This window comes from Schistocerca gregaria, chromosome 3 (assembly GCF_023897955.1).
Source record: "Schistocerca gregaria isolate iqSchGreg1 chromosome 3, iqSchGreg1.2, whole genome shotgun sequence".
In the NCBI taxonomy this organism is placed as follows: Eukaryota; Metazoa; Arthropoda; class Insecta; order Orthoptera; family Acrididae; genus Schistocerca; species Schistocerca gregaria.
The window spans coordinates 765,615,446-765,638,611 of NC_064922.1; the positions used below are offsets into that span (position 1 = coordinate 765,615,446).

At 42.2% G+C, this 23,166-nt stretch overlaps 1 protein-coding gene across 2 annotated transcripts in view; it reads left to right on the forward strand.

The window, feature by feature from the left end:
- Positions 1-23,166, forward strand: part of LOC126354014 (ATP-dependent translocase ABCB1-like) — a 212,921-nt gene that overhangs the window by 91,601 nt on the left and 98,154 nt on the right. For both annotated transcript variants that reach the window (XM_050003333.1, XM_050003332.1), the window contains exons 7-10: positions 10,190-10,385; positions 11,695-11,919; positions 14,513-14,638; positions 19,529-19,732. In XM_050003333.1, coding sequence (XP_049859290.1) covers positions 10,190-10,385; positions 11,695-11,919; positions 14,513-14,638; positions 19,529-19,732 — 751 coding nt within the window. The remainder of the gene's footprint in view (positions 1-10,189; positions 10,386-11,694; positions 11,920-14,512; positions 14,639-19,528; positions 19,733-23,166) is intronic.

Here is a 23,166-nt window from a genome sequence, read left to right on the forward strand (position 1 = left end):
GTGCATTTAGAATGGTGTCCTGACTGGGAAGCACGGACTGCATTAGTGAATGTCGTTGCTGTGTTCATGGATGAACTGCCACCCAGATGACCATCATTGCCAACTATGGCGGTTACCTGTGGAAATGTCCTATTTTTCCAATGTTTTGTAGAGGCACAGCAGTGCTACTTCTTCTGTCAAGGTGTGGGGAGCTGTCGGATACGATTTCACGTCACGGCTGGTAGTGACTGAAGGAGCTCTACTGGCACAACGGTACGTTCTCACGTGACAATATCATGGAGCCATTTTTCTATAGAACAATGCACGCTCACACGTGACAGGCGTGTCTATGAAACGTCTGCGTGATATAATTGTGTATGCTTGTGCGGCCACTGTTATTTGATGTAAAACTTTTCGGATTGTAGTGCCACATCACATGAAAAAGCTATATTGGAATACTAACCTTTCGGCCACAGTTACAGCAGTCTTCTTCTGGGAACCAATCAGCCCATACGTTCAGGCCAGAGAGGGTGCAACGTGATACAGACAAGCGAGCTTATACTGTCAGTTCCTTGGAAACTGGACTCGATTTGGTAATCACAGAAGTAATATTGCATATCCTCCTAGCCAGTGTGGTTTCATTTCTTTTGCTCCTCTGCTTCTGGTGCTTCACGTGTTTCGTCACGTAGAGAACGCGCAATTTGACATACATCTGATTGCACAAATCTTCTAGGTGAATGGAGATAGGAATTTTGGGTGGTTTTTAACCCACACATCGAAACTAAAAGTTTATTCCCTACCAGCGGTAGGCTGCTAGTTCACTCGTTGTCGGTAGCTATCTTCCTATACAATTAGGGCACTCGTTGCACGTCTGGCATTCCGAAGTATTTGATACCACCAGTTTCAAGACTGATTGTTTGTGTAAGGGGAGCTCACAGATCGCCCCCTTGTGCCCGTTCAGGAAATACAGTATATTCAGCAGTTTTTCACTTTGTCCAATGAAGTCAACACGTCGTGCCAATCAAGTATTGGTCATTCCTCATGGGTCTCTCTGGCGTGTTTGACGGCTACGTTTGTGCTTCAAACTACTAACAAGATTCAGTTGCTGTAAGCCCTTCATGATGGTAATGGACTACAACTTAAAGAGTTATCAGATTTCTTTTGAACTGGAGATGGAAGATAAAAATTGTCCTTTACCTATAGTTTTCAGCGATGAAATTAAGTTGCATTTCAGTAAAGTTATAGAAAATACAGGAGCCACATACTACCGCCAAGAACGAGAGAGGCCCTCCTGAGACTCACGTTGTTGTTGTTGTTGTTGTCTTCAGTCCTGAGACTGGTTTGATGCGGCTCTCCATGCTACTCTATCCTGTGCAAGCTGCTTCATCTCCCAGTACCTACTGCAACCTACATCCTTTTGAATCTGCTTAGTGTACTCATCTCTCGGTCTCTCTCTACGATTTTTACCCTCCACGCTGCCCTCCAACGCTAAATTTGTGATCCCTTGATGCCTCAAAACATGTCCTACCAACCGATCCCTTCTTCTAGTCAAGTTGTGCCACAAACTTCTCTTCTCCCCAATCCTATTCAATACCTCATCATCTTCTGTAGCACCACATTTCGAAAGCTTCTATTCTCTTCTTGTCCAAACTAGTAATCGTCCATGTTTCACTTCCATACATGGCTACACTCCAAACAAATACTTCCAGAAACGACTTCCTGATACATAAATCTATATTCGATGTTTACAAATTTCTCTTCTTCAGAAACGCTTTCCTTGCCATTGCCAGTCTACATTTTATATCCTCTCTACTTCGACCATCATCAGTTATTTTACTTCCTAAATAGCAAAACTCCTTTACTACTTGAAGTGTCTCATTTCCTAATCTAATTCCCTCAGTATCACCCGATTTAATTTGACTACATTCCATTATCCTCGTTTTGCTTTTGTTGATGTTCATCTTATATCCACCTTTCAAGACACTGTCCATTCCGTTCAACTGCTCTTCCAAGTCCTTTGCCGTCACTGAGAGAATTACAATGTCATCGGCGAACCTCAAAGTTTTTACTTCGTCTCCATGAATTTTAATACCTACTCCAAATTTTTCTTTTGTTTCCTTTACTGCTTGCTCAATATACAGATTGAATAACATCGGGGAGAGGCTGCAACCCTGTCTCACTCCCTTCCCAACCACTGCTTCCCTTTATTGCCCCTCGACTCTTATAACTGTCGTCTGGTTTCTGTACAAATTCTAAATAGCCTTTCGCTCCCTGTCTTTTACCCCTGCCACCTTTAGAATTTGAAAGAGAGTATTCCAGTCAACATTGTCAAAAGCTTTCACTAAGTCTACAAATGCTAGAAATGTAGGTTTGCCTTTCCTTAATCTTTCTTCTAAGATAAGTCGTAAGGTCAGTATTGCCTCACGTGTTCCAATATTTCTACGGAATCCAAACTGATCTTCCCCGATGTCGGCTTCTATCAGTTTTTCCATTCGCCTGTAAGGATTTCGTGTTAGTATTTTGCAGCTGTGACTTATTAAACTGATAGTTCGGTGATTTTCACATCTGTCAACACCTGGTTTCTTTGGGATCGGAATTATTAAATTCTTCTTGAAGTCTGAGGGTATTTCCCCTGTCTCATACATCTGCCTCACCAGATTGTAGAGTTTTGTCAGGACTGGCTCTCCCAAGGCCGTCAGTAGTTCTAATGGAACGATGTTTACTGCCGGGGCCTTGTTTCGGCTCAGGTCTTTCAGTGCTCTGTCAAACTCTTCACGCAGTATCGTATCTCCCATTTCGTCTTCATCTACATCCTCTTCCATTTCCATAATATTGTCCTCAAGTACATCACCCTTGTATAAACCTTCTATATACTCCTTCCACCTTTCTGCCTTCCCTTCTTTGCTTAGAACTGGGTTGCCATCTGAGCTCTTGATATTCATACAGGTGGTTCTCTTATCTCCAAAGGTCTCTTTAATTTTCCTGTAGGCAGTATCTATCTTACCCCTAGTGAGATAAGCTTCTACATCCTTACATTTGTCCTCTAGCCATCCCTGTTTAGCCATTTTGCACTTCCTGTCGATCTCATTTTTGAGACGTCTGTATTCCTTTTTGCGTGCTTCATTTGCTGCATTTTTATATTTTCTCCTTTCATCAATTAAATTCAATATTTCTTCTGTTACCCAAGGATTTCTAGCAGCCCTCGTCTTTTTACCTACTTTATCCTCTTCTGCCTTCACTACTTCATCCCTCAGAGCTACCCATTCGTCTTCTACTGTATTTCTTTCCCCTATTCCTGTCAATTGTCCCCTTATGCTCTCCCTGAAACTCTGTACAACCTCTGGTTCTTTCCGTTTATCCAGGTCCCATCTCCTTAATTTCCCACATTTTTGCAATTTCTTCAGTTTTAATCTACAGGTCATAACCAATAGATTGTGGTCCGAGTCCACATCTGCCCCTGGAAATGTCTTACAACTTAAAACCTGGTCCCTAAATCTCTGTCTTACCATTATATAATCTATTTGATACCTTTTAGTATCTCCAGGGTTCTTCCACGTATGCAACCTTCTTTCATGATTCTTAAACCAAGTGTTAGCTATGATTAAGTTGTGCTCCGTGCAAAATTCTACTAGGCGTCTTCCTCTTTCATTTCTTAGCCCCAATCCATATCCTGGTGTGTCCGCTGTGCCGTGCGTGTGATCATTGCTTGTACAGCCCTCTCGCAGTGTCCGGAGCAAGTATGGTGGGTCTGACACACTGGTGTCAATGTGTTCTTTTTTCCATTTCCAGGAGTGTACTTTCAGAAACGACTTCCTGACACTTAAATCTATACTCGATGTTAACAAATTTCTCTTCTTCAAAAACGCTTTCCTTGACATTGCCAGTCTAGATTTTGTATCTTCTCTACTTCGACCATCATCAGTTATTTTGCACCCCAAATAGCAAAACGCCTTTACTGCTTTAAGTGTCTCATTTCCTAATCTAATTCCCTCAGCGTCACCCGACTTAATTCGACTACATTCCATTATCCTCGTTTTGCTTTCGTTGATATTCATCTTATATCTTCCTTTCAAGACACTGTCCATTCCATTCAACTGCTCTTCCAAGTGCTTTGCTTTCTCTGACAGAATTACAGTGTCATCAGCGAACCGCAAAGTTTTTATTTCTTCTCCATGGATTTTAATACCAACTTCGATTTTTTTCTTTTTTTTCCTTTACTGCTTGCTCAATATACAGATTGAATAACATCGGGGACAGGCTACAACGCTGTCTCACTCCCTTCCCAACCATTGCTTCTCTTTCATGTCCTTCGACTCTTATAATTGCCATCTGGTTTCTGCACAAATTGTAAATAGCCTTTCAATTCCTGTATTTTACCCCCACCACCTTTAGAATTTGAAAGAGAGTATTCCAGTCATCGTTGTCAAAAGCTTTCTCTAAGTCAACAAATGCTAGAAACGTAGGTTTGCCTTTCCTTAATCCTTCTTCTAAGATAAGTCGTAAGGTCAGTATTGCCTCACGTGTTCCAATATTTCTACGGAATCCAAACTGATCTTCCCCAATGTCGGCTTCTACCAGTTTTTCCATTCGTCTGTAAAGAATTCGTGTTAGTATTTTGCAGCTGTGACTTATTAAACTGATAGTTCGGTAATTTTCTCATCTGTCAACACCTTCTTTCATTGGGATTGAAATTATTATATTCTTCTTGAAGTCTGAGGGTATTTCTTCTGTCTCATACATCTCCCTCACCAGATTGTAGAGTTTTGTCAGGATTGGCTCTCCCAAGGCCGTCAGTAGTTCTAATGGAACGTTGTTTACTGCCGGGGCCTTGTTTCGGCTCAGGTCTTTCAATGCTCTGTCAAACTCTTCACGCAGTATCGTATCTCCCATTTCATCTTCATCTACATTCTTTTCGATTTCTATAATATTGCCCTCAAGTACATCGTCCTTGTATAGAACCTCTATATACTCCTTCCATCTTTCTGCTTTCCCTTCTTTGTTAGAACTGGGATTCCATCTGAGCTCTTGATATTCATACAAGTGGTTCTCTTTTCTCCAAAGTTCTCTTTAATTTTTCTGTAAGCAGTATCTATCTTACCCCTAGTGAGATAAGCCTCTACATCCTTACATTTGTCGTCTAGCCATCCCTGCTTAGGCATTTTGCACTTCCTGTCGGTCTCGTTTTTGAGACGTTTGTATTCCTTTTTGCCTGCTTCATTTACTGCATTTTTATATTTTCTCCTGTCATCAGTTACATTCAATATTTCTTCTGTTACCCAAGGATTTCTACTAGCCCTAGTCTTTTTACCTACTTGATCCTCTGCTGCCTTCACTACTTCATCCCTCAGAGCTACCCATTCTTCTTCTACTGTACTTCTTTCCCCCACTGCTGTCAATTGTTCCCTTATGCTCTCCGTGAAACTCTGTACAGTCTCTGGTTTAGTTAGTTTATCCAGGTCCCATCTCCTTAAATTCCCACCTTTTTGCAGTTTCTTCAATTTTAATCTGTAGTTCGTAACCAATAGATTGTGGTCAGAGTGCACATCTGCCCCTGGAAATGTCTTGCAATTTAAAACCTGGTTCCTAAATTTCTGTCTTACCATTATATAATCTATGTGATACCTTTTAGTATCTCCGGGATTCTTCCATGCACACAGTCTTCTTTTATGATTCTTGAACCAAGTGGTAGTTATGATTAAGTTATGCTCTATGCAAAATTCTACCAGACGGCTTCCTCTTTCATTTCTTTGCCCCAATCCATAATCACCTACTATGTTTCCTTCTCTCCCTTTTTCTACACTCGAATTCCAGTCACCCATTACTATTAAATTTTCGTCTCCCTTCACTATCTGAACAATTTCTTTTATTTCATCGTACTTTTCTTCAATTTCTTCATCATCTGCAGAGCTAGTTGGCATATAAACTTGTACTACTGTAGTAGGTGTGGGCTTCGTATCTATCTTGGCCACAATAATTCGTTCACTATGCTGTTTGTAGTAACTTACCCACATTCCTCTTTTCCTATTCATTATTAAACCTACTCCTGCATTACCCCTATTTGATTTTGTGTTTATAACCCTGTAGTCACCTGACCAGAAGTCTTGTTCCTCCTGCCACCGAACTTCACTAATTCCCACTACATCTAACTTTAACCTATCCATTTCCCTTTTTAAATTTTCTAACCTACCTGTCCGATTAAGGGATCTGACATTCCACGCTCCGAGACTCACGTGTTTCGCACAATTTGACTTTTTATTTTGTGGAATATTTTGGAGATGTGTTGGAGATCCCACCTTTCCGCAGATGTGATAGCATACCGACATTTCATGTTTGAGAGTAATTTCGTACCAACAGTGCACATAAGAACGTGTATTAACAATGAGCTGTCGCAATGGTGGATCGGTCAAAAGGGACGTATGAGTCTTTCATTGCAATATTCGCCTCCTAGGCTGTCGGATATGACATTATGCGATTTTTGTGAAAGACTCCGTCTATATGTCATCCTTACAACAAATTTGGGTGGACTGCGACGCTGTTCGCAACATCATGACTCCAAACTCGTTCTTAAAAGTGTGGGACGAGGTTCACTATCGTCTGAATGTTCATCATGCGTCTGACACAGTGCGCATCAACCATCTGTTAAATGTAAAAGGAAACTTCGAACCTCCTATATGTGTTTGAAAGACGTGCCCCTAGGTTGCACGTAGTTTGCATGTAAAACATAGACCCCACTAAAATCCGATAGCTTTTTTTGTAAACGAAATGTAGTTCCATGCGTATTTTAAATTTAACTGATGTTTCTATTTTCTTTCGTCTTGAAGGGCCTGTAAAGTAGTGTGAATTTTTTTAAACACCTTGTATTTTTGATATACTGTAAACAAAAAGTAAGATACGTCGTTGTAAAAAAAACCAGGAGCAAAAATTTTATTTTAGTTCATCATTCTATGAATCTTGTCAATAGTCTGAGGATGTCCTACAGCACTGAATGGTACACTCTTAATTACTGGCTTCTTCCCCAATTTTTGCTTTCTGGAGCGCTCTCTGGTATCATGGGGAGAAACTAACGCAAGCCCTATCACTCTGTCCCTTCTTCTAGTTGTTGTTTTCTATATATTCCTTTCCTCGCTGATTCTACAGAAAATCTCCTCCTTTCGTACCATTTTACTTAATTTTCCTCAGTTTTCTGTTTCACTGTATCTCAAATCTCTTCTTGTCTAACAATGACACAGTCCATGATTCACGCCCATATGATTTTCACAGAAATTTCTTTCTCAAATTAGGGCCTATTTTTGATACGAGCAGATGCGGTTTTTACAGGAATGCTCTCTTTACCTAAGGTAGTCTGTTACTTGTATCCTTCTCAGCTACGTAAGTCACGTGTTAGTTTGCTTTGAAGTTAGCAGAATTTCTTCACTTCGCCCATTACATGGTATTACCCCTGACAAAATTACCGTCGAAACTGGTGTCCTTGTGGATCTGTGAAATATTGTATGTGGAAGGTAGCATACTGTCCAGAAGTATTTTCCATCATTTCAATCATTTAATCCGAACTGCTGAGCACAGTTGTCCTGGCAGTCTCTAGCATCTATAGTGACATAGATTACTGTACGTAGTTTCTGTATATAACTTGTAAGGCATCCGCATTTTTCGGACCTTACATTAGCTTCATAATTACGATACAGAATAAAATTCCCAGAAAATAACTCTATATTATTAACAGGAAGCAATTTTAATAATCTCATGTACCAAATAACAAACAACTCTCATAACGACAGGGGCATGCGTAAATGAAATAAAGTGAACACTGTTTGGAGGCGGACTGTGCACGTGGCTAATGACATTGGAAAACCCCAATTAACATTAAAAAAAGAAGGCCTAACTGCAGCACAGAAAGAAATAAGGCGAGAACAATATAATGCATTTTAAATAAACACAGCCGATACTGTGAGTAAGTGGCTAGACAGAACTAAGAAGGCTAGCAGCGACCCGGCAAGAAAAATAAAAATTCGCCTATAACGAGGAAGCGGTTGTGTGAAGCCACACTGTGTGACGTAAAAGAGACACGGTGGGGAGAGACACGTCATATCAAAGCGTTTTTGAGAACTTAATTAACAGAGCTCTCTCGTCTCGCAGGAGGCCACACCTATGTGTGGAAAAATAGCGAAGACGTAGAGACCTTTACGTCTGCGAAGTGAAGGCGGTACGCTTCACGTATCATGGCGGGAGATGTAAAGCGGTAGTTCATATTCCTGCGGGAATTTTTGCGGGCAGAGCATTATGCACGTCGCTAAATCCCTTGGCGAGTGTGCAATAGCTGTTATTTCGACTAGGGAAAATTTAACGTTCTAAGGAACGCAGGAAAGTTGAGTCTGAGTGATTCAATTAAAGCCAGAGTAGAAAATTAGTGTTTCAGATCCAGCACAGAGAGAACGCCGCTGCCGTTCCCGATTGGTAATGTACCAACGCGCAATAGGTGACCTTAAATGTTGAGTCGAGAGTTTGTTCACTCCAATCTGTATATGCTCTGAATACAGAATTTCAAGAGTTCAATACTAACAGACCCTCCATTGAGCACATGAGAGTTTGATTAGTTTAAAAGATAAAATTTCATTATCCACCAACTTAGTCCATTGAACAGCTTCGACAGCATAGATGTAAATTTCACTGATGAGGATTTACTTGTTTTGCTAGTTATAACATTCATATATATATATATATATATATATATATATATATATATATATATATATATATATATATATAATAATCACATATTCAATGTCTAAATGTTAATTATTTTGTTGAGAGTTGAAAATAATTGAACTTGCTTGTTATGTATCATTTGAAACCTGAAAGCAATTGTAAATTAAATGTAGAATGAAAAATGGAGAGGTTGTGTTGTCATTTAGAAAAAATCCCAAACTCTCATTTATATCAATTTGTTCATTAGTATAATGTCACAGCAGAATTTCTAATTAATTTGAGATGACCTGCACCTAACATTAGTGGCATTATAGGGTCACAATTAATAGCTATGTAAAACGTCTGTTTACCACCCTGGGCTTCAGAAGACAGTAACATACGTTATCCACTGTGTGCGATCACAAAATAGCTTTACCATCCAGCTCTTTGTACAAAATAACTACACGTTAAAAATTCATAGATTTGTGATACTCCATCATCTCCTCAGTCTTTCAAACAAACAAGAAATCGCGCACTGATAAATCAGGTGTGCTTTGTCGCCACAGAACAAAAATAATCATCTATAGGCTATTCAGAAATTTCCGCCACAAACTTGTAGGACTTGCAGAGGGGAATGAGTACGTAATATTTTGAGTAGGACATATGTCAGGAAACGTACTGTTTCAGTTCTACGAATATTTCAGTTCGGATGTGTAACGCGTCCACGTGTGCTGAGGGAAAGAGAAAGGTATAAAAGTTGCTTGTCCTCGCATCCAATAAGGTAGACAGGATGTGATGTACTTCTTCTGGTGTTGTATGAAAAGTTTAACTTAGGAGACTCCTCTAGAGACAGAGGAAGATGTGCTGGAATGAGTTGTGGCAGCTGCACTAGAAAATGAAGAAGCACCAGGTGGGATAGGGAGTGTGGACCAGCTCATGCCTAATGGTCGCCACATCGAACTTCTGTATTAATGTATCAGTACTGCTCTATATGTTCAGTATACTGGGTTCTTTCCTGTTTCGGAACAGTTTAAACATGTCATGTTCTAGTATTAATACAAACAAATGTGCTTAATTGATGATGGATGTCTTGTTAGGTTTCCTTTAGAGTCATTACTTACTAATTACACCGCATCATTAATAATTCAGTTCCTCATCCGGAAGTGGATGAGTTAAACATTTGAACTGAAAATGTCGTAGATCCTAAACGGCAAGTTTCCGGTCATTGGTTCGAATTCAAATTATTATGCACATACTCCCGTCTACAAGTCCTACAAGTTTGTAACGGGAGTTTACGAACTTCCTGCATAAAACATTCGTTTAATATACGCATATAAAACGCATATAACATGCAGAAAGTAAGAGGGATGGGAGTGGGAGTGGTCCAGCTGGGTAATACATAAGCAGTACATAATTGTACACGTTAAAGGAATGAATTATATGCAGGAATGTCAACATTTTTATTTACTTTACTTTTTTAGTTACAGTCCACTTCTACACCATATAACATTCCCTCATCTGTCTGCAGGTACGAAAAGAACCTCGTGTCCGCAAAGAACATAAACATAAAGCGCAGCTTCTTCACGGCCCTGGGCTTCGGCGTGCTCTGGTTCTGCATCTACTCCAGTTATGCGCTGGCCTTCTACTATGGAGTGGGGCTGGTCATCAAGGAAATCGGCTGGAACTACGAGGACAAGGTGTACACCCCGGCCACGATGATCACGGTGAGTTGTTACAGCAGGGCCGGCACACGACCAAAGTGGGATTGTTCAGGCATGTTCCGCCGCAGCTCATTTCCTCAGAGAAATTCTTAAAACATTTAAGGAAAAAACCTACAAGAAGAACACTATTTCTTCTACTCTAGATCTGGTGTTACTAGTCTAAACAGGATACAATATAGTAAGCACTATCTTTTCCTAGAAACATTGGGGTAGGATGGTGTAGACTGTAAAAGTCAATAGTACTGTCGACCCAACAAAGAATGGATCCAACTCAGCCAAAAGAATCATACTAAGGGATAAATCAGTTCATAAGTGCCGTGGTCGCAGTAATACCATAAGTGTGGCGCAAAAGATCAACGAATCAAGATGTTACGAGAGGGATCGTCCACAATATAACTCATCGACCGTAGCGGCAGAACAATCTTCGTGCACCTGATAGACTTCGTCTTTGGTGATTCACCACAGGCTTCAGCACGGTGTACAGACCATCAGTGTCAAGCCGGAACAAAACAAACATTAGTTATAAGATATTTATTATTTAATTATCGCAATTAGTGAAACATTTTAGATTTCATTCACCATCGAGTCATTTAGAACCTACATCGACCAGATAAAACCGTAAATCGAAGCGAAAACTGAATATTTAGTACATAACAAGTGTACTAACCAACAAGCTTAAATTTGTGATCTGGCTTAAGCAGTTCAGTGTGATGATTTTCATACCATTGAAAGAATGAATATCTGTGTGAGAGTAGTGATGTGGTAGCGGAAACTCACGTGTTTGTTTAAGAAACCGACATGCGTTGGGAAGTTTTGTATGGTCTTCAATTTTGGCTGTCAACAGCACACTCCAGTGCGCTGAATAACGGGTCAGTATATTCAGTGTAGCCGGCCTCTGTGGCCGAGCGGTTCTAGGCGCTTCAGTCCGGAACCGCGCTGCTGCTACGGTCGCAGGTTCGGAACCTGTCTCGGGCATGGATGTGTGTGACATCCTTAGGTTAGTTAGGTTTAAGTAGTTCTAAGTCTAGGGGACTGATGACCTCAGATGTCCCATAGTGCCTAGAGCCATTTGAACCAATTTTTAATGAGTGTACTAAGCGATTGCTATTACACAATCGGATATTTGCTTTATTTACGTAACTCTATTATCGTATTGAGACCTCTCTAAATGAATCCCACAAACACTCCCATTCGAAAATGACAATGCATTTTACGGTATACTAACATCGAGTAGGTGACGATTTTTGTATCACAAGACAACTTGATGTAGGAAAGTAAGCGGAAATGACACTGTATTTTTCCTTGTGCCCAGGTTTTCTTCTCCGTTATGATGGGTTCCATGATGTTCGGTATGGCTTCGCCGTACATCGAGGCTTTCTCCATCGCAAAAGGTGCAGCTGCCAAGGTGTACAGCGTGGTGGACCGGGTGTCTCCAATCAACAGCATGTCTGAGGAGGGCCACAGGCTCAAGGAAGTCAATGGCAACGTGAGCTTCAAGAACGTTCACTTCGAATATCCGTCTCGAAAAGGCGTCAAGGTGAGCTCGTCGTATACTGTCGCCTTATCGCCAGTATCAGCTTCGCAATTTATGAAACTGGGCATGCGCCCTTCAAGTGGCACATGATTGTTGATATATTTATACATTGAACAGTATAGTTTGTATATAATTTGTAGTGGTTCTAGATCAGCGATACCGTCACGTATTAAGAGATGAACATTTTTGAGATATTTGTAAATTATTTGTACTTACGGCCATTTTTTCCGTTTTACGTCGTTCCCAAGTTACTTCATAATTCATGGGAGTACGTCCCGTCCTTACAACTTCGCAGTTTGTTTGTTCGCATACGCGTTTCGATTCTTTCCTTTATGAAGCGTTTTCAGTGGCCAGTAATACATTTTTCATTTTATGTATATATAATAAATGCATCTTGTATTAGTCACAAGTATATTAACATGATACGTTTTCTCAAGTTTTTAACTTATTTATCTGGTTAGAAACAACCTCTGCAGCATCCATTTCGTGAGGTTAAATTATCGTTTGGTGTTGCTAGTTCATTTGTGTGGTTAAAGAGCTGTTGTTACTCGGCTCCCACACTCCAGATGGGCGACTTCCGGTGTTTTTTTGCCCAAATTTATTACAACGCTTCGCCTGCACTTACCATTCTTTGTTGAATGTTTGTTTGTTTGTTTACAATGAGCAGTGTAGCCAGCTGCTCCTGTGCGTATATCTTTCGTCTTTTGTTCGTGTTTGTGTGGTTTGATATCTGTTCATTTGTTCATGTGTGTGTGTGTGGGGGGGGGGGGGGGGATGAGAGAGACAGAGAGAGAGAGAGAGAGAGAGCGGAGGGAGGGGGATCCATTATTTATTTGTTTTGGTTATGTTTCACATTTCTGTTTCTTATTGTATTAGTGGCTAACATGATCAGTGAGTTATTGCCTGTATTGATTTGGTCAAATTTCTTTCTTTTTCATTACAAGGGTTCTCCATATATGAAAATTTTCTTGTAATGTCAGGAGTTTAGTCACTCTAATAATTATCACGTCTTGGGCCATGTTCAGTGGTTCAAGTCCATGTTTTATCAGCTGTTCAGCAACAGCAGAATGACTATTTTCATACTTCGAGGTTCGCGTATGTTAAATGTAAGCGCAGCATCCCGCGACAGTGGCCACAACCAACAAAATAGTTTGGATATGTGACCGCATTGTCAGTGTGTAAAATTCCCAGACGTTTCGGCTGCTGTTGTAAGTGCACTACTTCAGGGAGCTGTTGCCAACTGATCGTTGAGGAAAGTTCTTGTTCTTATACCCTCAGTATCCTATCAGAGTACAATAAGTCTCTTCCGTCAGTATATAACAACACTAACGTTCGGCACACAGTGAAAAGTGCAATTGTAGTATATGAGAAAAAGAAAGTCAAATATCGGTCATCCTGAGCATGGGGAGCGAGTAAACGTATCTCCAGCACCACCCATATGGACTAGCAACACTGAAAATCGTAAGTAACACCAAACATTAATTCATCGTCATGAAACCTGTGCTACAAAAGTTGTTTCCAACACGAGAAATAAGAGAAAAACATGCGTGAAAACGTATCATAGTGACATAGTTATAACTATATCATAATGCATTTATTATGTATGTAAAAACGAACATGTATTACAAGCTACTGAAGATGGTTCATAAGTAACAGAAGCGAAACGCTTATGGCAACAAACAAACATTTAGCTGCAAAAACGGAAACACCTCCACGAATATTTAAAATTATTTTGGCATAAGACGACAGGATAGAAATCAGTACCATGGTAAAGACGTTTAACGATATTATCCACATTGAGACCAAGCGTTTCACTAAAATGAGCGAAGGCCGGAGCGGCGCGTAAACTTACTTACGTCTCCTTTATATTGCAATAGCGACCCGCCTCGGTTTCGCATGGGTAGAAGGAAGTATTTGTGGCCGAAAGACCTGTCAGCCGCAGCGTTTTTTTTTCTTTCTTTTTTTTTACGGGGCACTGCGTAGAGTTATGATTAGAGATCAAGAACAACGCTGGGTAGCTGAATATCATCTTTCATTCAAATTAAAAGGTTTAAGCAGTTCACGCCACCCGACGGAATACTGCAGTGCCTAAAGACATGAACGGACTATCAGACCGCAACCGCAGCCATGCATCGAAGACGCCGCGCCTCCGCGGCCGCTAATTTGTCAGCCGAGATTATCAGAATCAGTAGTTCCTGATACTACCCTCCACATGCTCTGCACATACAGGCAGACATTCTGTGATCCGACTGGGATTGGATCCCGCGACTTTTCAGTTCTGAGGTATATGCTAGACAATACTCCCGACGGGTATTCTGCTCAGGCTTCGCTACTGTTACATCTGCGGCGGCTGAACCACTACATGCATTGTCATTGTGTTCACAGAGGCACTGGACGTAAATTCCGCAAAATATATATAAATTAAATCCGTGAACTTTCCTCGTGAATCAGTCTATCTATCAGCCAAAACAGGATGAAAACCCCTTATAGTAGTTTTTGAGATTAGCCCTTACATACAGACAGAAGCGAATAGGGAACTTGAATTTATCTATGTAGAGATGATGTACTGCAGCTACTGTGTTTGTGTGCTGTGCAGATTCTGCGTGGACTCAACTTGACCATCAACCGTGGGGAGACAGTGGCCTTGGTCGGCGGGTCCGGCTGCGGGAAGTCGACGTGCATTCAGCTGGTCCAGAGGTTCTACGACCCCCTGCAAGGCTCGGTAAGATCACAAACGTGTAATCCCAGTTCCTCCTGACGTTATAAAGTTGTACTAACATTACTTGATAAATAGTTATTCCACATCAGCCAGTTTTGGTTTCACACACAATGTAGCCACTACACGTTGGACCCATAAAATAAGGAACCAACTGAATCAGTACAACTTTTCCTGAATGAAGTTCAGAGTTACAAACCCCATCAGTGAGCCTCCGTGCTATCAAACACCGTAAGTTACTCTTTCGAAGGGTGATTACATGTTACAAAGAACAAGTGAAAAATGACATTCATTGCTCGAGGAAAAATTAGAACTAAATAATTTTAGGAAATATTATAGATGAAATCATTCTGATTTTGGCTATTTAAACGTTATTTATTGCGTCTGCAGTTTCGACATGTGGTCATTTGTAAGCATTCTGAAAACAATTAGTCGTCAAATATAATAACACGTAATTAAGAAAGTGACACAAATTTAATGTCAAAATCTTAAAGCTGTCTGTATGGGATATTGTTATCCGCTCCACAAGAAAAAACTTCGACCCGCTGTGTAAGAGCAGTCGCTTATGGTTTTGTGAATTTATCTGCTGTTCCATGCACTATAGACGTATAAAAAGCAGTTCAAATAAAAGTACAAACACCTAAGTTTAAAATATTGCAGCCGCGCTACGTGGATCGTAAAGGCGGCAAATATGTAAATATACAGAAAGTGGTATGGAGTGCAGAGATAAAAATGTATGGAGTCTATATCAGGTTGTTTATGAAATGTGTGCGTGTAAATGAGAAACATGACAGAAATATGTGTTAAATAAAAAAGGAATCCACAACAGAGACTGAGAATATAGATTAAAAGTAGGTAATAATATTAAGTTACTACCAAGTCACAATCTACATCTACATCTACATGACTACTCTGCAATTCACATTTAAGTGCTTGGCAGAGGGTTCATTGAACCACAATCATACTATCTCTCTACCATTCCACTCCCGAACAGCGAGCGGGAAAAACGAACACCTAAACCTTTCTGTTCGAGCTCTGATTCTTCTTATTTTATTTTGTTGATCATTCCTACCAATGTAGGTTGGGCTCAACAAAACATTTTCGCATTCGGAAGAGAAAGTTGGTGGCTGAAATTTCGTAAATAGATCTCGCCGCGATGAAAAACGTCTTTGCTTTAATGACTTCCATCCCAACTCGCGTATCATATGTGCCACAGTACTCAAACTTTCAGGAAACTGCTTGTGAACAATGACCAGACACATCTATCAAAAACTTTTTTGGTGTATCAGCTGTAGCGGAATGCACAAGACAGCAGCAATATAAACATTTCATGAGTGAAGAAAATGTTCGAAAATGGTTTTTCCTGGTTTCGTGGTGCTTCAAGCTCATCTTGAATATTATTAAAACATCTAATTCGCTATGGTCCGGTAGTTAGGACCTCCAGATAAAGGAGCAGTGCACTGGTGGAGCTGTCACTTGTACTCAGGTGATTCGTGTGAAAAGGTTTCCGACGTGATTATGGCCGCACGACGGCAATTAGCAGACTTCGAAGGCACCTAGACGCATCTGATAATCCAGTTTGGAAATCATTAGGGAATTCAGTATTCCGAGAACCACAGTGTCAGGAGTGTGACAAGAATACGGAATTCCAGGCGTCACCTCTCACCGCGGACAGCACAGTGGCCGACGGCCTTCACTTAACTACCGAGAGCAGCGGCATTTGCGTAGAGTTGCCAGTGTTAACAGACAATCAACAATGCGTGAAATAACTACAGAAACTACAGAAATTAATGTGGGGCATACGACGAACGGACGCGTTAGGACAGTGTAGCGAAACTTGTTGTTAATGGACTATGGCACCAAATGCCAAACGTGATTCGACTATCTAACAGCACGACATCGCCTGCTGCGCTTCTCCTGGACCATATCAGTTAGTCCCTGGTCGACTAGCAACCAGTGACTTAGTCAGATGAACCCCGATTTCTGTTGGTAATAGTTGAAGGTACAGTTCGAGTATGGCGCAGACCCCACGAAACTATGGACCCAACTGTGGCACTATGCAAGCTTGTAGTGGCTCCATAATGGTGTGGGCTATGTTTACACAGAATGAACTGGGACCTCTGGTGCAAATGAAACGATCCTTGACTACAAATGGCTATGTTCGACTTCCTGGAGACCATTTCCAGCCATTCATTGACCTCATGTTATGGATGACTGTGCGCCATGGCAGTGGTACACGACTACTCGCAATTCATGTGAAGAACATTCTGGATAATTCGAGCAAATAATTTGGCACGACCGACATGAATCTCAAAGAACATTTATGGGACATAATTGAGAGGTCAGCTCGTGTACAAAATCCTGCACCGACAACACTTTCGTAATTGATGCAGCATGGCAGAATATTTAAGAAGGGGACTTCCAACGAGTTGCTGAGTCTGTGCTACATCTAGTTGCTATGTCGGGCAAAAGGAGATTCGACACGCGCTATATTAGGAGATATCCTGCAACTTTTTTGTCATCTCAGTGTACAAGTCTGGAGTCGTAGTAAACATTGAATTTCCCGCAGCCGAAACCTAACACGCCAAGGGGTCACATCAAAACAGAGTGCAATATCACATAGTAATTCGTTAACGACAGCACGGCAGCAGTGGAAATGTCCTGCTGTGTTAAATCAATTCACATGAGTTAATAAGTCAGTGGGCTGTGCCATTTTGTTTTAAGTACTCTAGCGGCCAGTCAGTCACGCAAAACACACACACACACACACACGCGCGCGCGCGCGTGCGCATGCACGCGCGCGCGTGGACACGAAAAGAACGTGAATACACACATTTGATCTTCACGTTTTTGTCTAGGGCAACATTATCGCAGAAATAAATTGAAATGGTTGCATTCCCGTTGTCCCGACCAAAGTTGTTACTTTACTCTGCTTATCAGAGAAATACCGCAGGTGGTGCTTTGTCTACTCCATCCACCCTCCCGACCGTTCAATACTCCCAATTTGACTGGACGTAAAAGGTGCAAAATAATATCATGTTGGAGGCCAGACAGTGACCAAACGTAAGGCCACTGATCAAAGTGCCTGACGAAAAAGACAAGTTCTCTCTTTCAAATACTGTAAGAAAAACGCAGTCAACGATTCCGATAGAAGATGGACAACGTACTATAAATCGAGAAAACTTCAACGATCACATCACTTCTAAGATTCACAGTTTGCTTACTGCTTCTGATGAAAAATAAGAATTAGGAGAAAGTAATGAGACTGGAATTAACAGGCTAATTAGCTAAGCAGACAGCCAAGTCTAAAATAGTTCTGGAGGACTTCCTAGGCGGTACACCACAAGAGATGTGCGACAAGTAATGCAATACATTTTTTCCACGCAATTTCAGTTGAAAAATGCGGAATCTATTTTGGAATATCATGGAATATTCCCACTTAAGCCCCTAGAGTTTCATAAAGCTCCGATAAGTGACGCGCTATACGTATCCTTCAAAATGGCGGCTGCAGCGGAGTTGCGTTCCAAGCAGGGTCCTGTCAGTGAGTTTATTTTGGCGGAAAAGAAGAGCGTCGCAAGATCTTGCGGCAAATCTTCGAAGACCTGGAAGTAAACAAAAGCAAGGTGTGTCGTAAGGTGAGGCATACGTCATTATCGCGACAAAGTCGTTCAAATCCGTACGATATCCCGCATCACAGTCTGCTGCACACGTTTTCATCTCCTTCCATACTGAACGTGCGGACACTCTCATTCCAGGTGATTGACGGATCGCAACCTAACACCTCGCTGCACAACTAAACGTCTCTGCTTGTAGTGCTTACACACTCTCCGACCAGTTGGGGTAGTCAAAGGTTTATGTGTATGCTAGGTTCCTTGCCGCCAGTGCACCTTCCGAATTCCATCTATTTGGCCCAATGAAGGATGAACTTCGCGGGACGCAGTACGTGAATGGCTGGGAGGCTACTTGACGCAGCAAGATGTTGGCTCCAACGTTGACCAGTAGAGTGGTACCATGCGGCCACACAGGCTCTCACAACAAACTGGCGTAAGGCTATCGTATTACACGAAAATTATGTTGAAAAATACGTTTTTTTAGCCAAAAGAGTGGGGAATAATGTGGTGTGTTGGAATCCTTAATAAAACCAACCTGGTTTCAGGAAAAAAGGGTTGCGTTACTTATTGAACGTCCCCCTTATAATGATGTATGTTGACTAGTTCCATAGAGCACAGAAGTCTTGAATACCACACCGAACTTGCGTGAGGTAAGGCCCAGGAAAGGTAGGTGGCGTCGATTGCCCAGCTGTGAACAAATGGTTGATAGGTGTAAAGAACAGAAAACTCAGAAGGGAAGAAACACAAACATTCTAGGAAAGAAACTGTTCGTGACACAGGAAATGAGGAGAAGTAGGAAAAACGACGAATAAATTTAAATGAAGTCGGAATCCTTGAAAGAAAGACGTAGCTTTCAGGAAACCCTGTTCGTTAAATTTAGAGAATCAGTGTCCGTCGACGACTGTGTGACCATCACGCTGTAAGCAACGTATGTTTCGCATAGGAAACGTGAGAGAAAGATGATCTATCAGGGTTGTTACGGAGGCATTTCGACTATCATCTTTCCCTCGCTCAAAATGCTGCTGGAACAGGAATGAAAACAATATTGATACGACGTACTCTCCATCAGGCTCTGTACAGTGGCTTGCGGAGTTTTTTTCTTTCTTTTTTTGCCTCCATCGAAAGTGCTACGTTTATTTTCTGGAAGGCCTAGCTCACTGCTGGCTATAGCCCTGTAACATTGGTCACCCACAATGATGAAGTTTTGTTTTATTTTCAATTCGTCTCGTTCAGATTGTTAATGGTGTAAACAAACGTTGGGACGGATGCTGGTGTTTGCACACAGGTGGAGCTTGATGGCCACGATATCCGGAAGCTGAATGTTGGCTGGCTACGGTCGCAGATTGGCGTGGTGGGACAGGAGCCGGTACTCTTCCAGACCACCATTGCAGAGAACATACGCTACGGACGAGACGGTTCAACCATGGAGGAAATAATAGAGGCAGCCAAAATGGCCAACGCACATGACTTCATTTCCAAGCTCCCGCAGGTAAGCTCTAAACGTATGCTAGTTTTTAGCAAAGCATGGTTTGCATTTGTACAGTTACTACTTTTTCTACTGTTTCGATTCTATGTTTCCTCTGTTTCCATAATGTGTCAATGCTACACTTTTGTTTCTTCAGTGCTCAGTACATTGTTCTGCAGGGTGTGTCAAATAAAAGTGGCCTGGAAAGTAGAGTTCCAGGGTACAGAGAAACACAGTAAAGGAAAGTAAATACACTCCTGGAAATGGTAAAAAGAACACATTGACACCGGTGTGTCAGACCCACCATACTTGCTCCGGACACTGCGAGAGGGCTGTACAAGCAATGATCACACGCACGGCACAGCGGACACACCAGGAACCGCGGTGTTGGCCGTCGAATGGCGCTAACTGCGCAGCATTTGTGCACCGCCGCCGTCAGTGTCAGCCAGTTTGTCGTGGCATACGGAGCTCCATCGCAGTCTTTAACATTGGTAGCATGCCGCGACAGCGTGGACGTGAACCGTATGTGCAGTTGACGGACTTTGAGGGAGGGCGTAGAGTGGGCATGCGGGAGGCCGGGTGGACGTACCGCCGAATTGCTCAACACGTGGGGCGTGAGGTCTCCACAGTACATCGATGTTGTCGCCAGTGGTCGGCGGAAGGTGCACGTGCCCGTCGACCTGGGACCGGACCGCACCGACGCACGGATGCACGCCAAGACCGTAGGATCCTACGCAGTGCCGTAAGGGACCGCACCGCCATTTCCCAGCAAATTAGGGACACTGTTGCTCCTGGGGTATCGGCGAGGACCATTCGCAACCGTCTCCATGAAGCTGGGCTACTGTCCCGCACGCCGTTAGACCGTCTTCCGCTCACGCCCCAACATCGTGCAGCCCGCCTCCAGTGGTGTCGCGACAGGCGTGAATGGAGGGACGAATGGAGACGTGTCGTCTTCAGCGATGAGAGTCACTTCTGCCTTGGTGCCAATGATGGTAGTATGCGTGTTTGGCGCCGTGCAGGTGAGCGCCACAATCAGGACTGCATACGACCGAGGCACACAGGGCCAACACCCGGCATCATGGTGTGGGGAGCGATCTCCTACACTGGCCGTACACCTCTGGTGATCGTCGAGGGGACACTGAATAGTGCACGGTACATCCAAACCTTCATCGAACCCATCGTTCTACCATTCCTAGACCGGCAAGGGAACTTGCTGTTCCAACAGGACAATGCACGTCCACATGTATCCCGTGCCACCCAACGTGCTCTAGAAGGTGTAAGTCAACTACCTTGGCCAGCAAGATCTCCGGATCTGTCCCCCATTGAGCATGTTTGGGACTGGATGAAGCGTCTTCTCACGCGGTCTGCACGTCCAGCACGAACGCTGGTCCAACTGAGGCGCCAGGTGGAAATGGCATGACATGCCGTTCCACAGGACTACATCCAGAATCTCTACGATCGTCTCCATGGGAGAATAGCAGCCTGCATTGCTGCGAAAGGTGGATATACACTGTACTAGTGCCGACATTGTGCATGCTCTGTTGCCTCTGTCTATGTGCCTGTGGTTCTGTCAGTGTGATCATGTGATGTATCTGACCCCAGGAATGTGTCAATAAAGTTTCCCCTTCCTGGGACAATGAATTCACGGTGTTCTTATTTCAATTTCCAGGAGTGTATAATACTAACCTGGTTAAACATAGATACAAAGAAGGTAACTCCGAAGAAAGCGTGGCTAACAGAAGAAAGACTCCAGTAGATCGATGAAAGAAGGAAGTACAAAAACATTCAGGGAAATTCAGGAATACAGAAATACAAGTCGCTGAGAAACGAAGTAAATAGAAAGTGCAGGGAAGCTAAATTCAGGAAGACAGAAATACAAGTCGCTGAGAAACGAAGTAAATAGAAAGTGCAGGGAAGCTAAAACGAAATGGCTGCATCAAAAATGTGAAGAAATTGAGAAAGAAAAGATTGTCGAAAGGACTGACTCAGCATATAGATCAAAACAATATTCGGTGAAATTAATAATATACAGAAGAATGGAAAAGAAAATTAAGGATGTGTTGGATGACGATCAGTTTTGCTCTGGGAATGGTAAATGCACGAGAGAGGCAATTCTGACGTTGTGGTTGATGATGCAAACAAGAGTAAAGAACACATAAGACACATTCATCGGATTTGTCGACCTAGAAAAAGCGTTCGACAGTGTAAAGTGGTGCAAGATGTTCGAAATTCTGAGAAAAATAGGGATAAGCTACAGGGAGAGGCGGGTAACGTACATCATGTAAAAGAGCTAAGAGGTAATAATAAGAGAGGACGGCCAAGAACGAAGTGCTCGGATTAAGACAGGAATGTAGTATTCCGCCCTTACTGTACAGCGAAGAATCAGTGATGGAAATAAAAGAAGGGTTCTGGAGTGGAATTAAAATTCGTGGTGAAAGGATATCACTGATACGATTCGCTGATGACGTTGCTATCCAGAGTGAAAGTGAAGAAGAATTACACGATCTGCTGAATGGAATGAACAGTCTAATAAGTACAGACTACGGTTTGAGAGTGAATCGCAGAAAGATGAAAGTAAAATGAAGTAGCGGAAATGAGAAGAGCCAGGAACTTAACGTCAGGATTGATGGTCACGAAGTAGATGAAGTTAAGGAATTCTGCTTCCAAGGCAGCAAAGCATCCAGTGACGGAAGGAGCAAGGAGGACATCAAAGCAGACTGGCACTGGAAAAAGGGCATTCCTGGCCAAGAGAAGTCTACTAGTAACAAACACAGGCCTTAATTTCAGAAAGAAATCCTTGAGAATGTACATTTGGAGCACAGCCTTGTATGGTAACGGACTGTGAGAAAACCGGAAAAAGGAAGGATCAAAGAATTTGAGATGTGATGCCACAGACGAAGTTTGAAAATTAGGTAGGTTGATACCGTAAGGACTGAGGAGGTTGTGCGCAGAATCGGATGGGAAATGAATATGTGGAAAATACTGAAACGAGAAGATACAAGATGATAGGACATCTGTAAGGACATCAGAGAATGACTTCCATTGTAGTAGAGGGAGCTCTAGAGGGCAAAAACTGTAGAGGAAGACAGAGATTGTAATGCATCCAGCAAATAATTGAGATGAAGAAGCTGGCACAGGAGAAGGATTCGTGGTGGGCAGCATAAAACCATTCAGAAGAATGATTATTTAAAAATAAAAAATACAAAAAAGAAACAGAAAAAACCGGGCCATAACAGATGTTGAAAGGGGCTACCATTCGTCTCTTGGAACTTTCGGGCCGTGGTTCGGAATAATATTTCATTTGTTGAAAAGAGAGCCTGTCATCCTGCCTGACGCCATTTTCATACGAAGTGTTGCATGGTACTCTTTGCTGGTACTTTGACACCATTGAACTTCTGAACAGCAACTGACTACGCCGTTTCCGCTACTTTGTTGTCACGTAACTTTCCACAACGAAC